General features: G+C 41.4%; 1 protein-coding gene and 1 long non-coding RNA gene across 4 annotated transcripts in view; both read right to left on the reverse strand.

Moving 5' to 3' along the window:
* The window catches only part of LOC125254848 (integrin alpha-X-like), a 206,363-nt gene that overhangs the window by 46,131 nt on the left and 145,806 nt on the right, over positions 1–14,426 (reverse strand). For all 3 annotated transcript variants that reach the window (XM_048169690.1, XM_048169689.1, XM_048169688.1), the window contains exons 15-17: positions 8,541–8,671; positions 5,472–5,632; positions 5,226–5,386 (exon numbers count right to left, since the gene is read on the reverse strand). In XM_048169690.1, coding sequence (XP_048025647.1) covers positions 5,226–5,386; positions 5,472–5,632; positions 8,541–8,671 — 453 coding nt within the window. The remainder of the gene's footprint in view (positions 1–5,225; positions 5,387–5,471; positions 5,633–8,540; positions 8,672–14,426) is intronic.
* On the reverse strand, positions 4,446–5,217 carry LOC125254850. The gene is made up of 3 exons (XR_007181764.1): positions 4,846–5,217; positions 4,596–4,662; positions 4,446–4,500 (listed from the first exon to the last, which is right to left on the reverse strand). It is a non-coding gene; the product is annotated as an uncharacterized LOC125254850 (long non-coding RNA).

The following is a 14,426-nucleotide window of genomic DNA, read 5'->3' on the forward strand; positions in this document are numbered from 1 at the left end:
GCCTATTATTATTATTATTTTAAAATTTCACCTATGTTAATTATGAAAAGTGAATAGCATGACGGATGCGCAATGTCGGGAGACATGCAGCGGGTCAGACATAAGTTTGACCGCTTCATTAAGTTTTGTTTTATAGTAAGTCTTTCTTTAAAGTGAATTTCGTTTTGTAGAAATTGTATCTTAATTTCAATCAATGTTTCATTAACCAATTGCCTATATTTAATAATTAGGAAGAAAACCAAGAACGTTGGGTGTGGTATGGATTGCGTAACAAACGAAACCATGTTTCCGCGGCCTTTAATTAAGAAAGCAATAGATGTCTTTCTGTTTTAATTAAATTTATTTATTACTTTATTACATGTCTTTATTACTTAAATAATTGATAAGATGTTTTTGGTCGAACAATATATTTTAGCTGGTCTAGTTAGACACAAATTTGCGTAGTGGCTTATTGTGCAAACCTTTTTTTCCTATACACGCCAAACTCATAATATTTCTTGCAAATTTAAACGACGCTCCGACTTTTAAAAAATCCCTCCTCGCTCCAGTCAAAACTTCGCACATACTCTGCTCGGCAGCAGCAGACACTGGCAAACGCGCGGGGGGAGGGTTGATCCCATTCGGAACTTCTGCAAATCCCCATAACACAAACAAAGAAACTTACTGCAAATAGGCCTACTCATAACAGAGTCTAACAATTGTGTATTTCGTCAGCTTATTTCATATGATCAGATCAGGATGTTAAAATTAACAAAAAGCACTAAGATTGCAAAAAGGTCTGTCACGCGCATAGCTCAGGCTAATATTTTGAGTCTCCCGCCCTCTGGATTAATGGCTTTGATGACAAACATTTTAAACAAAGCGCCCTTCCCCCATCTCAAACTTGACAAGTGTTGCAGAGCAAGCACTGTTAGGTTGGGTGAGTGCTTTTTATACACACAAGATAATTTGAGCATTATACATTGATACATAAATGGAACACAATCGGTTTGTTGTTTTTCTTTGTTTTTCTTTAACATTTTTATTTTAGTTTGTACGGTTCATTTGAACTATAATAATTTATGTTATGATGTTATAGTACAGATGCCTATATGTTTTGCATAAAGTAAGAATATTTAATAAACAATCTTAAACTTCCAATATTAAACATGTTCTCGTCATTTTGCTCTTAACTGCAGTCAAAATACAAATAGGCCTATAAAATATTCATATGCATTGTGTAGCCCATTGTGGAGTCAGGTTAGGTGCAAACTATCTATAGCAGAAACTTTTTATCTTAATAGCCTCGCACTTGTTGAATAACAAAATGTTGATTATTGGGATATCAACGTTTTTTTTGTTCGTAATTGTGTAGCTTATGGCATGACATTTCTTTTTGTAATGTTTATGAGCGTGTTAATGGATACAAACTGCACAATTGCAGTTTATCAGATTGTTGCATAGCTATAATTGCACAATATAGTTGAAACATTAACACATTAAAATTGTCTGATAATCATACAGTAGTAACATGAACCCTTTGTAAACGATTACATCATGGGCGTACGGGACACCCCTCAGCCCTCATGACAGCTGAAACAACTTAAAATAGGCCTTCCGTCATTTTTGGCGATAGCCTACAGATTGATGCAAGACTACAAATGGTCTACTTTTATTTGTGTACGCTCACAATAACAACAAAACCTTGTACTTTTGAAAAATAAAATAAAATAAAATAAAAAACAGGGTGTGCTTTCAGCTGTCTCTCTGCGAGAATCTGACACGTCTCAAAAGTGAACTTAAACTTAGCGAATAATTGTAGCCTACCTAAAAAGAAAGAAATATCTCAATTCGATAAATTCGTAGGTCTGTTTTAAATAAGAGGCGATATATCCGCTGGAATGTGTTGTTTCTGAATTTGATATTTGATATTTTAAGGAATAGAATACACTCCTGCATTTAAATGCGGCTGCAGGAGTTGCAGTTTTTTTTATGACGTTTTATTAATCCGTTCATTCTTTTTAGTTGCAATGATTTAGCTAAATGGTGCCTTAATAATGGGAGCGAAATTATTCAGTGACTCACGTTTTACTAAAATAAAGGATGTAATTCATGAAACACGCAACAATTCCTTAATCAGTCCCAAACAGATATATTTTTCCTAAGTAGTTATCTGTCAAATAAAGGACAGGTAACGAATAACAAAGTATGTGCGTGTCAAAATGCATGCTGTTTTATTAAAGGAGTTTAAAATATAAATAACAAATGTATTTGTGATAAATATAGGCCTAATATGTGAGAAAATTGACATTTTGCATAAAGATAAATGTGCTTTGATGCATTTGTTGGATAACATGTGGTTAAAGCGGCACTCAGCGGTCAAAAGCTGCAAATGCACTTTGCGACGCGGCGGCACGCGCGGCGGTAGAAACACCGTTTTGGATGGCCACCTACTGTAGATCAAAAACGTTGAATATCAAGTGTCCTCAACGAAGCAAGCCAAAAGGCGACAGCGGCAAGGAACCCAAACTCCAACAGGTGACAAAAAAAATGGAGAAAAACACTTTGGGAGAAACCAGGATCAGTCGGGGGGGTCAGTCAATGACACAATTTCAGCTGAAACTTCAGGGATGCGTAGTTGTGTCTAGGCACAGGTCCTTTACCTGATCTGGATATGGCCCAGATCCAATTGACTACGATAGACCTCGGGATAAACAGAGAGACTAATATTAGTGTAGATGCCATTCTTCTTCTGATGTAACGAGTACATTGGATGCTATAGGAAGTGTTCCCGGTTCCCGGCTGACCTAATCTAGCCTTGAGGTCATAAATGTATGAACGAACTGTTCCACATTTGTCATTGAGAGCATATGTTGTAGTTAAGATATTATTTTAAGATGGAATAATGTTGTTTTACATATGCTAGAAATATGGCTTTCAAATGAAAGATTGGTATCAAAGAGAACACCCAGGTTCCATTCCGGGAAGAAAGGCACTGGGGAGGGGTGTGGCTGTAAGTCCTATTCCGACCTCAGATACTAATCATCTAGCCGCAAATGCTAGGAACATGGCGGAGGATTCCACTCCAGCCTGATGTTCGTGGTGCGCCAGGCAAACATGGCTGCCAACTCTGCATCAGACTCAGACTGAGCTACTGCACCCAAGGGTGGGAGTCCAGCTGAGTCCTCAGTGTTGGAAGGCACAATCCTGGCCTCCGAAGCTGCTATCGATAGTTTGTCCTCATCCAGAGCCCCGAATGAGAAATCAGGTGTGAAATGTTACGCAGTCAAAGTCATTTGGGAACTCCACCGGGGGCACTGTTCAAGACGAGAAACGGGAGGCCCATGGTATTGCTCAGGCAGAAACACTGGCATTGCCCTCATATCACCCTCAGAGCTAGCCGCCAAAGCTTTGCACACTGCAGAAGGATCGGGACGAGCAACTGGGGTGACACTTATCAGAAAAGAGAGTCCTGAACACAATGTTGCCAATGTACAAACTTTGTAAAGATGCTCTCTGTCTGTGCTTGCTCTTTTAGAGGAAAAAAAGCTGCTCTCTTATGTTGCTAAAGCCCCCCGGGGGAACTCTGTGCACTGCTTGGAGACAGACCACTGAAATGTACTGTAACACCAGCAACTCGCTTCTTCCAGAGGTGAAGGAAAAGAGTTTGTCTAGAGATGACACTTGCTCCGCTCTGAAGAACAAATCAGATGTATGTCCAGGGGAGTGCCATGCAAATTCCACTTGCAAATTCTCATTGGCCTCAACGTATCAGAGGTGTTTGGGGCTTCCAATGCTACCCCTACAGGGCCAGATTATCCATAGACGGGATTGGGCGAGTGCCCTGAGGCACCAGCCAATAGGGGGGCACCAAGTGATTAAGATAATGACTAGACGTTTTTAAAAAATCATGTTTTGTATATATATATTATTTGGCTGGAAAGATACGGATACAAAATTAACAGTTACAATATATACAGAGAGAATATAAAGAGCCCTGCCCCTTTGATCGCAAAAGTGAAAGTGCCCTTTGCGGACACTAGCTACTCATGTGCGGGTTGCGGGAGAATCAAATGATTCGCGGTACTCCCGCAAAATAGAAATATTTAAACATAAAATATCTAAAAACTACTAATTTTTATTCATATATTGCAAAAAAGCAACAAGAACAACTAAAATAAAATAAAAATGATTTACAGTCGCAAGCATGCGAGATTCTATTTATAACTGTTGTTTGCAGTGTTGAGCAATGAAGCCAATCACAGACATATCTGTTGATTTCTGACACGCAATGGAGACGCAACACAATCAGGTGTTCATGTTAGAATACTCTTACCACTCAAAACGCTTACCACTCAAAACGCATAAAAGAGCGGGACTGAATCCTGCGAGAGCGGGCGCTGGACTGAAAAATCCGTCTCATCCGATGTAGGTCTCTACATCGCGGTGCCCCCGCGTTCCCATTTCTCCTCCCCCAGAACGCGATTTCGCCCCTGCCCTCGCGGAGGTCTGTGCATGCCACTGCATGGAGGACACCAGGTTTATTCTTGCCTATTTATTTGGAAAATCTTATTAAAACCAAAATTATAGGCCTATGTAGAGTCCCATGCACTTACAACCATCACAGTGTTATCGTCGGTGGCTGACGATTCTGTAATCTCGGTCAAATGCAGGCAATTTTCGCTGTGTATAAAACATACAATACGCTTCAAATGATTACACATATATGTAAATGTTCATGTGCAATTTTTTTACCTATGAAGCTCGTAATTATGATAATTCCAATAGCACGTTAAGGCAGAATTAACGATTTTGCATGCACAAATTCTAGAAAAAAGATTTTCTGCTAAGGTAAGATTTATTTACCATTATTTCTCGGCAAATATGTGACGCTGTTGTCGATTGGCTTTTAGATGGTTGCTTAGATGCTTGTAAAGTTCAGTGTGTGTTTTTTGCTGGTTGCTTGCAACAGTTTTTCTTGGGCTTGCTTATTTGTTTTTTTTTAACATATGGTTTTGCATGTAGTCCTCATATATGCCTTTTATGATGGAAATAAAGATATTTAGTATGACATGTTCATCACTAGCATATAAATTGTATGGGGGGGGGGGGGGGGGGGGTACTTCAAATGTGGTCACCCTAGGGCACTACACTGTGTTAATCCGGGCCTGTACCCCTAGTGTAAGAAACCATGTCGAAGTGACTTACTTATAAGGAAACATATTTTGTGTCTGTTTCACACTAACCGGGATGATGATGGACAGAGTAGTGCAGACAGTGGTAATGCTGCTCAAGTTGCTGTTGGGGGTCCAGAGAAATGAGGCTGATCTGGAACCAAATAACAGCCGAGGGACTCTGGCCAAAGGGTCCAGCTCCAGAGTCACTGATACCACAGCACCAAGAGGATCTGAACCAATGGTATGCAAGAATAATTCTGGTCAAACTGATTCTTCATTTGTTTAATATTTTATCTCTATATCTGACTAACTTACCTTGTACATCACCCTTGACAATCTCTTTTAATGTGATACAGATTGTAACTGTGGCAACAGGGGTGTTGAGACCGAGGGGGGCGGAGCAATGAAAGAATTTCTGATGGATGATTGGTGGGTCAATAGTGACATTTATGGGCAAACACATGACAGGCTGAGTCCTGTTAAAATGGGATACAAAATGAATGGGACTTTTTGACTCACAACTTCATAAGACAATTGACCACTCTGAGTTATTTTCCACATACAGAAAGTATTTAGACTTTCATTCATTTTGGCAGCCTTATGCTAAAATGCTTTATTTATTTTTATTTATTTATTTATTTTTTCAAATCAGTCTACACTCCATATCCCATAATGGCAAAAACCAGATTTGTTATAAATTGGCAAATTTATTAAAAAAAAAAAAAAAAAAAAACCCAAAAAGCACATGAACATAAATATTAAGACCCTTCACTCAGTACATAGTTGAAACACACTTGGTTGTAATTACTTTTTGGGTATGATGCAACAGGCTTTGCACACCTGGACTTGAGAATTTTTTGCCATTCTTCTCTGCAGATCCTCTCAAGCTCTGTCAGGTTGGATGCAACCTTTAATGGACAGCCATTTTCAGGTCTCTCTAGAGGTGTTTGATCATGTTTAAATTTGGGCTCTGGCTGGGCCACTCAAAGGCATCCACTGAGATGTCCTGAATCAAGTCTTGTCTTGGCTGTATGTTTAGGGTCTTTTTCCTTTTGGAAAGTCTGGCCCAGTCAGATGTCTTGAGCACTTTAAACCTGTTTTTAATTAAGGATATCTCTGTATTTTTCAGCTTTCCTTCCACCCTGACCAGTTGCCCAGATGAAAAATACCCCTACAGTGTGTACTAATCCTCTTCTCCCCTGACTGCTCAGTATGACTGGATGGCCAACTCTCAGAAGAGTTCAATTTGTTCCAAAACTTCTTCCAATTAAGAATTAGGGAGGCCACTTTGCTTTTGGGAACCAATGCAACAGAAATTTTTAGCATTGCTTATATCTGTGCCTTGACACAATCCTGTCTCTGAGCTAGAGGTCTGCTACCCGTCAGGTCCTGAAGAACTTGTTGGTTTCGGGTCGGGTTTGGGTCAATGTTTCATAAATATCTTCGGGTTTATAACTAAGAAAAAATTAATCAGTCAAAGTCACTCATCGTGTTTGTTGGATAAAATGTGAGCCGGGGAATAGCACAAAATTATAGGCTACATAAATCTACTATTTGATATGTATATTTAAATATTTTAAACCTTGAGAGATGATATGATAGACGATATGATACCTAAATGAGTGAAAACTCTATGAATGAAATGAGCACAGCGCGTTCGTAAATCAAACAGCCGCATTTCTCTCGTGTCTCTCAGAAACCAGCTTTGTCAAAAGTAGGCTGCTATCAACTAAGACACTACATCATACTACATCAATACAATCATACACATTTTCTACCACTTGATGTGTCTATTTAAATGTTTTAAACCTTGTATGATATGGCCTTGTAGTTTCAACCAAAAAATAGCTCAGCAGTTACGTGAACTGTAGGTCTTACAAAGCTGTGGCTTATGGCAAGAATACAGGTACATCTCTATACAGTGACACATTTCAGGTTCGGGTCAGGTTCGGCTTAAAGTTTAAGAGTATGGGCCAGGTTCGGGCTTCAGTTTAAAGCCCATGCAGACCTCTACTCTGAGCTTTGCAGGAAATTCCATTGATCTCATGTCTTGCTTTTGCTTTGATATGCGTTTTCACCTGTTAGACCTCATTTCAGTTTTTCTTTTTTAATAAATTTGCAAAAATGTCAACAATTCTGTGTTTTTCTGTCAATATGGGGTGCTGTGTGTACATTAATGAGGAAAAATTGAACTAAAATGATTTTAGCAAATGGCTGCAATATAACAAAGAGTGAAAAATTTAAGGGGGTCTGAATACTTTCCATACCCACTGTATATAGGTGTGTGCCTTTCCAAATGCCCAAATGTCAAATGAATGGACTCCAGGTAAAGTGCAAAAACATCTCTAAGAAGATTCTAAATGGAATGCACCTGAGCCAAATTTTCAGCATCAAAGGGTCTAAATACTTAGGTAATTGTGAAATTTCTTTTTTTTTTTTCTTTAAAAAAATGCATCATGTGATTCAGTTACAACAAAACAAAAGAAACAATAAGAACTAAATCTCCAAAAAGATCTTGCCCTGCATTCCATAAAGAAACCAGACGGATCAGTGCAGACTCATTTTCCACAAATTATTTTCCATGAATTGTAATGTGTGCAAAGGATTGTGGGTGATTTACGTGATGCTTCCTTCAAAATATGCAGAATGAAGAAAGCAAAACAAAGGCTACTTTCCAGCCATCCTTCAAATCACCATGCACGTTCCGGGAGTCAACATGCAGAGGTTGTTATCAGTCTGCCAGGAAAGACTACATACACTTTTCACATATTTCTTTAGTATTGTCAAACTGAATATTAAATAGTTTGAATTCAAATACAGTATCACTGTATTACTTATCCGCTTATTATTGTGGCATCCTCTACTTATCCACCACTAAACAAAATTATAGTTTTTTTTTTTTTTCTCAACTGCTTACACACAAAATCCTTACTTGTTTCAATCTTGCTTTCATGTTTACCATTAATTTTTCAACATCTCTCTGCCAATTACTTTCAGTCTTGTACAGATATGTACATAAGAGCTCATGAAAGAAGAGCTTTAGGTTTTGAATAACTGTGTGTATATACAAAAACAGAATATTATGACAAAGATGTTTGCAACTTAAGATAAATGTTTGCGTTTGAGATGTGTTTGTGATATTTTGAATGCAGTGCTTCATTTTGCAAGATATGTTAGGCATTTTGCATTTTGTGTGTCCAATTCTTGGATTTGTGTGTAAAGTTTTGAAAAAAAAAAGAGGCAAAGTTTTGAAAATGTATGTAAGCAGTTGAAAAAAAAAAACTGTAAAATGAACTGTGATTGGTCTTTACATGGCATTTTCTTTACTAAGTTGGCAAGAATAAGCTGCAAAATATATAAACACATGCAAGCACACACACTTGCCTTAGTACTGTAACTGCACCTCTAGAGCCCACCACTATATCAGTGAGAGCGTCTGAGGTCAGATCCCCTGCAGAGTGAAGAGCAACTCCGAAATATTGTAGGTCACTGCCTACAGCTGCTCCACTCAGTCTCTATGTCAAAAACAGAAAAAGAGACATATTATGAAAAGGCATTTCTGTATTTTAGGCTTGTAAAGCAACCTAGTGAAACCTTATACCTGGTGGTATTTTTGCATCAAGTGTCACGTGTCACTGGGTTGCATTTAATGCTGGTTTGCATTTAAATGCGGCCTCTCGGCGACATTACTCGCAGCAGTAATAGGCATTTTGGTTGACTACCTACTGTACAGATATACAGATGTGACCTTTATGAATGCACACTAATCGACTGCACGAATGCACGACTAATCGCACGTTTATTAAAAAAAAAAAAAAAAAACATATAAATCATAATAAGCCTTTAATACCTAAGTATCCTAATCAGCATTGAAGCGCACACATTAAGCTAGCCACAGTGCACTGGCAGAAGTAATGATTATGAATGCATTGGGGAAAAACAGAAAGGATACTGCTTTAACATTTCAATAATTAATTGATAAACTAGTGTTTTCTGTATTTTTGGCTGCAGTGATGAAATTGGCGATGCTGAATCATCTCCGCAGTAGTGGACGCGCCTATATGCACATTTCATTTTGATTAAATAACCTGACAATATTTGTTTTCCACTTGAATTGGTTCATATAAAAGTAGACATTTTGCTTTCTATAGATATATTTTTCATGTCTGTGAAGCAAGTTTACATGGTTTCGTGCTTAAGTTCACAGAGAGAGAGGGCAGAAAGCGCACCCTGTTGCTTTCATCATTTTACAAAAGAACAATGTTTTGCTGTTATTTGTGACTGCACACAAATAAAAGTAGACTCTTTACAGATTCAAAAGACGTATTGCTCTTATCTGTATGACCAAAAATAGTATTTTAAGTATTTTAAATGCAAGTGATTGCACCAGCGCCTCCATGTTAGCTGCAGTATAGTATTCAGCTTTCACACTCCGCACAAACACTTGAATAGCCCACATTTTTCTAGGTTAACGTTAGAGCGAGCAGCCATGTAAAGTTGCTACTACTTAAATGTTTCAGATAATTTGGATGTCCTGCCTGATGTACTGTAATTACCACATAGACCAGCTGTTAACAATCTGTCCCTCACAGACACAGACCTTTGCCACTTCCTGTGGATTTTTTCCCCTGCAACTAAGGGACTAATAAAATTTTGGTTGACTAAGCCTCTTCTCGTCGACTAACAGTTAGTCGACTATTAGGGGGCAGCCCTAGAAAACAGTGCTTCATATTAATTTTTAACACTTTTTCTGAACATTATAATCCCAAAGTTTATCTGTGTGCTGCACATTTTACAGAGGACAGCTTCTAGAACCTAAGAGAGTACATTGCCCGCTATGCACAAGATTCTTCTAAAAGATGTAGCGGTTCCTACTTTGTCAGGACAATCATTTGTTTATGGATCACAACATGTAAGTAAGTTTCATTATTTGTTGTTGTTATCTATTAACAGTTACAATTATAAGTTTTATTTTGTTGCTACAATGTAAACAAAGGGCAACACTTTTTGGCTTCACTTGTTACGGTACACAGGAGGCAGACACAGATGTAAACAGGTAACTTGTTGTTTATTGACACCAGTAGAGCAAGGAGCATGAAACAGGTAAGCAGAGGTGAATCAATGGATGTTTAGATGATAATAATGGAGATAGTTACTGTCCTTTTCCCTTCAGATACGGAGATCTGTGAACACGCTGGAGCTTGGAGATCGCTGGAGGTGACTGGAGCTGACTGGAGCACTCACACACAGTAGACGAGGCACACAGAGGGAAGGAGACACGCTGGAGACAGGTAAGTATGGAGTGAGGAGTCCTTGAGGTAAGCATTTACGTGAGTATATGCGAACGAGACCGGACATGGAGTGCTGTGTGTGTGTGCTCTTTATGGTGCTGCTGATGAGTGCGGTGATGAGGTGCAGGTGGCGGTGATCAGTACTCTGGGGATGGTGTGCGCTGGGATTGGTTGATGTTGGAACCTGTCTGTGACAGTACCCCCCCCTCCACGGCCCGCTCCTGAGGGCCGAGGACCCCGAAGCTGTGGTGGTCGTCCTCTTCCCCGCAGTGCCGGTCTATCAGGGTGACTGTCGTGGAAAGTTTGAAGTAAGTTGGGATCAAGGATGTCGTTTCTTGGGACCCAGGAGCGTTCCTCGGGGCCGTATCCTTCCCAGTCGACCAAGTACTCCAGCTGACCACCACGATGCCAGGGAGTCCAAAATCTCATGAACCTCGTATGCCGCGCCGTCTTCCAGGATGAGTGGAAGGGGGGGTTCGGCAAGAGTCACGTCAGGTCCTGTGGAGAGAGCAGAAGGGTGGTAATGTTTAAGGAGTGAAACGTGGAAAGTGGAGTGAATGCGGTACCCTTGTGGCAGCTGAAGTTGGTAAGTGACCGGGTTGACCTGCTTGATGATGGGAAATGGGCCAATGAACCTGGGACTCAGCTTCTTGCAGGGCAGACGCAGTCTGATGTCCCGAGTAGACAGCCATACCTTCTGACCGGGCTACGTCTGCGCAGGGCTCGTTGCAGCTGGTGGTGAGCTGAGTCCCAGACCCTCTCGCTCTCTCGGAACCAGTAATCCACTGCCGGAAAGTTAGAGGGTTCCCCGGTCCAGGGGAACAGTGGGAGTTGGTAGCCGAGTACGCACTGGAATGGTGTGAGTCCTGTAGTCGACTGCCGGAGAGAGTTCTGGGCGTACTCGGCCCAACCCAGGAACTGGTTCCAAGAGTCCTGGTGGTCATGACAGAAGGTACGGAGGAAGCGGCCGATCTCCTGGACCTTCCTTTCCGTCTGCCCGTTCGACTGCGGATGGTATCCCGAAGTTAGGCTGACAGCCACACCTAGGAGGGAGTGGAATGCCTTCCATACTCTGGAGATGAACTGGGGTCCTCTGTCTGATACAATGTCCTCTGGTATTCTGAAATACCTGAACACGTGGTTGAAGAGCATTTCTGCGGTTTCCATGGCAGTGGGCAATCCTCGTAGTGGAATGAGACGACAAGATTTGGAGAAATGGTCTATGATGACTAGGATGCAGGTATTTCCATCAGAAACGGGGAGGTCAGTTATGAAATCCACTCCTAAGTGTGACCATGGTCGGTTGGGAACGGGCAGAGGAAGGAGTTTCCCAGCTGGCAGATGACGAGGACTTTTGGAGATGGCGCACTCCCGACAGCCCTGCACATACCTTCTGACATTAGCTGCCATCCCTGGCCACCAGAAGCGTTCTTTCAGCAACGAGAGGGTTTCATTGACCCCCGGGTGACCAGTGCCTAGTGACGTGTGAGCTGAGTGGATGGTGGGAGTGCGTCGTGTCCGGGTGATGTAGAGCAAGCCAGGTGGACAGCCCGGCGGAGGGTTAGTGGAGGCATTGGAGGAGGGAATGGTCTCCTCTGACCAAGTGATGGGGTTTACAATAAGTGAGCTCAGGATGATAGGCTCAGGTTCTTCTGTCTTTTCTTCGGGAGCATGGAGACGGGAGAGAGCGTCGGCTTTGGTGTTCTTCGAGCCTGGTCGATAGGAGATGGTGTAGTTGAATCGGGAGAAGAACATGGCCCAACGGGCTTGTCTTGGGTTTAACCTTTTGGCAGAACGAAGATACTCCAGATTTTTGTGGTCTGTTAGAACCAGGAACGCATGTTTGGCTCCCTCCAACCAATGCCTCCACTCTTCCAAGGCAAGCTTAACTGCTAGGAGTTCCCTGTCACCGATGGAGTAGTTGACTTCCGCCGGGATGAGCTTGCGGGAGAAGGCGGCGCATGGATGGAGTCTACTTGGCGTCCCCTGCTGCTGCAACAACACCGCTCCCACTCCGGTGGTAGAGGCGTCCACCTCTACAATGAAGGGCTGTTCTGGATCGGGGTGAACGAGTAAGGGAGCGGTGGTGAAGGCTTCCTTGAGGCGATTGAAGGCGTTGGTGGCTGCTGGGTTCCAGGACAGAGACTTGGGCTTATTTCGGAGAAGGCTGGTGAGTGGATGGGTGATGGAGCTGTAATCTTTGATAAACCAACGGTAGAAGTTTGAGAATCCAAGGAAGCGTTGCAACTCTTTAATGGTAGTGGGTTCTGGCCAGTTGGTGATGGATTCCACCTTCCTCTCGTCCATCCGGATGCCACTGTGGTCAATGATGTATCCAAGGAATGAGACGGTGGGTTGATGGAATGGACACTTTTCTGCTTTGAGGAATAGATGGAACTGGCGAAGTCGTGTGAGGACCTCTGCAACGTGTCGGCGATGTTCGGCCTGGCTCCGGGAGTAGATGAGTATGTCGTCGATGTAGACTAGGACGAAGCGATGGAGAAACTCCCGGAGCACCTCGTGTATGAAGTCCTGGAATACGGAGGGGGCGTTGACCAGGCCATACGGCATCACAAGGTACTCATAGTGACCAGTAGGAGTAATGAAGGTGGTCTTCCACTCGTCCCCCTCACGTATCCGGATGAGGTTGTACACGCTGCGGAGGTCCAGCTTCGTGAACACAGTGGCACCACGGATGTCTCAGCTATGTAAAAAATTATCACTGATCTGTTAACGGCTATAATAACAAACATGAGTCAATAACAAACAAATATGAGTCTCCATAAACTCCCTGGCATCTGAGCCACTAAGGATGCAGTGGTGCAATTTTATTTATGAAGGGAATGTGGCTAGATAAATTCATATACCAGTATGTGTAACGTTAAGTCATTAGCATTAGAATGCGTGACACGATCGTCAGTAAAACACAGGATTTGCACAGAAATTGATTCTCAAAGATGGATCGATACCAACTGATGCAACTTTATATATATTTATTTCGTGATGTTTGCAAATTGTCTTCCTGAGTGTGTTTAGTTAGCACATTGCTAATGTACTGTTAAATGTGGCTAAAGTTACCATTGTTTCATAAGTTGCATCCCTCACTATACAATATGCAATTATACACTATGTACAAACACGATTCCAAAAAAGTTGGTACACTGTACAAACTGTGAATAAAAAAGGAATGCAATAATTTACAAATCTCATAAACTTATATTTTATTCACAATAGAATATAGATAACATATCAAATGTTGAAAGGGAGACATTTTGAAATGTAATGCCAAATATTGTCTCATTATGGATTTCATGAGAGCTACACATTCCAAAAAAGTTGGGACAGGTAGCAATAAGAGGCCGGAAAAGTTAAATGTACATATAAGGAACAGCTGGAGGACCAATTTGCAACTTATTAGGTCAATTGGCAACATGATCGGGTATAAAAAGAACCTCTCAGAGTGGCAGTGTCTCTCAGAAGACAAGATGGGCAGAGGATCACCAATTCCCCAATGCTTCAGCGAAAAATAATGGAGCAATATCAGAAAGTAGTTTCTCAGAGAAAAATTGCAAAGAGTTTGAAGTTATCATCATCTACAGTGCATAATATCATCCAAAGATTCAGAGAATCTGGAACAACCTCTGTACGTAAGGGTCAGGGCCGGAAAACCATACTGGATGCCCGTGATCTTTGGGCCCTTAGACGGCACTGCATCACATACAGGAATGCTACTGTAAATGGAAATCACAACATGGGCTCAGGAATACTTCCAGAAAACATTGTCGGTGAACACAATCCACCGTACCATTCGCCGTTGCCGGCTAAAACTCTATAGGTCAAAAAAGAAGCCATATCTAAACATGATCCAGAAGCGCAGGTGTTTTCTCTGGGCCAAGGCTCATTTAAAATGGACTGTGGCAAAGTGAAAAACTGTTCTGTGGTCAGACAAATCAAAATTTGAAGTTCTTTTTGGAAAACT

The sequence above is a fragment of the Megalobrama amblycephala genome, linkage group LG19 (genome assembly GCF_018812025.1).
Source record: "Megalobrama amblycephala isolate DHTTF-2021 linkage group LG19, ASM1881202v1, whole genome shotgun sequence".
In the NCBI taxonomy this organism is placed as follows: Eukaryota; Metazoa; Chordata; class Actinopteri; order Cypriniformes; family Xenocyprididae; genus Megalobrama; species Megalobrama amblycephala.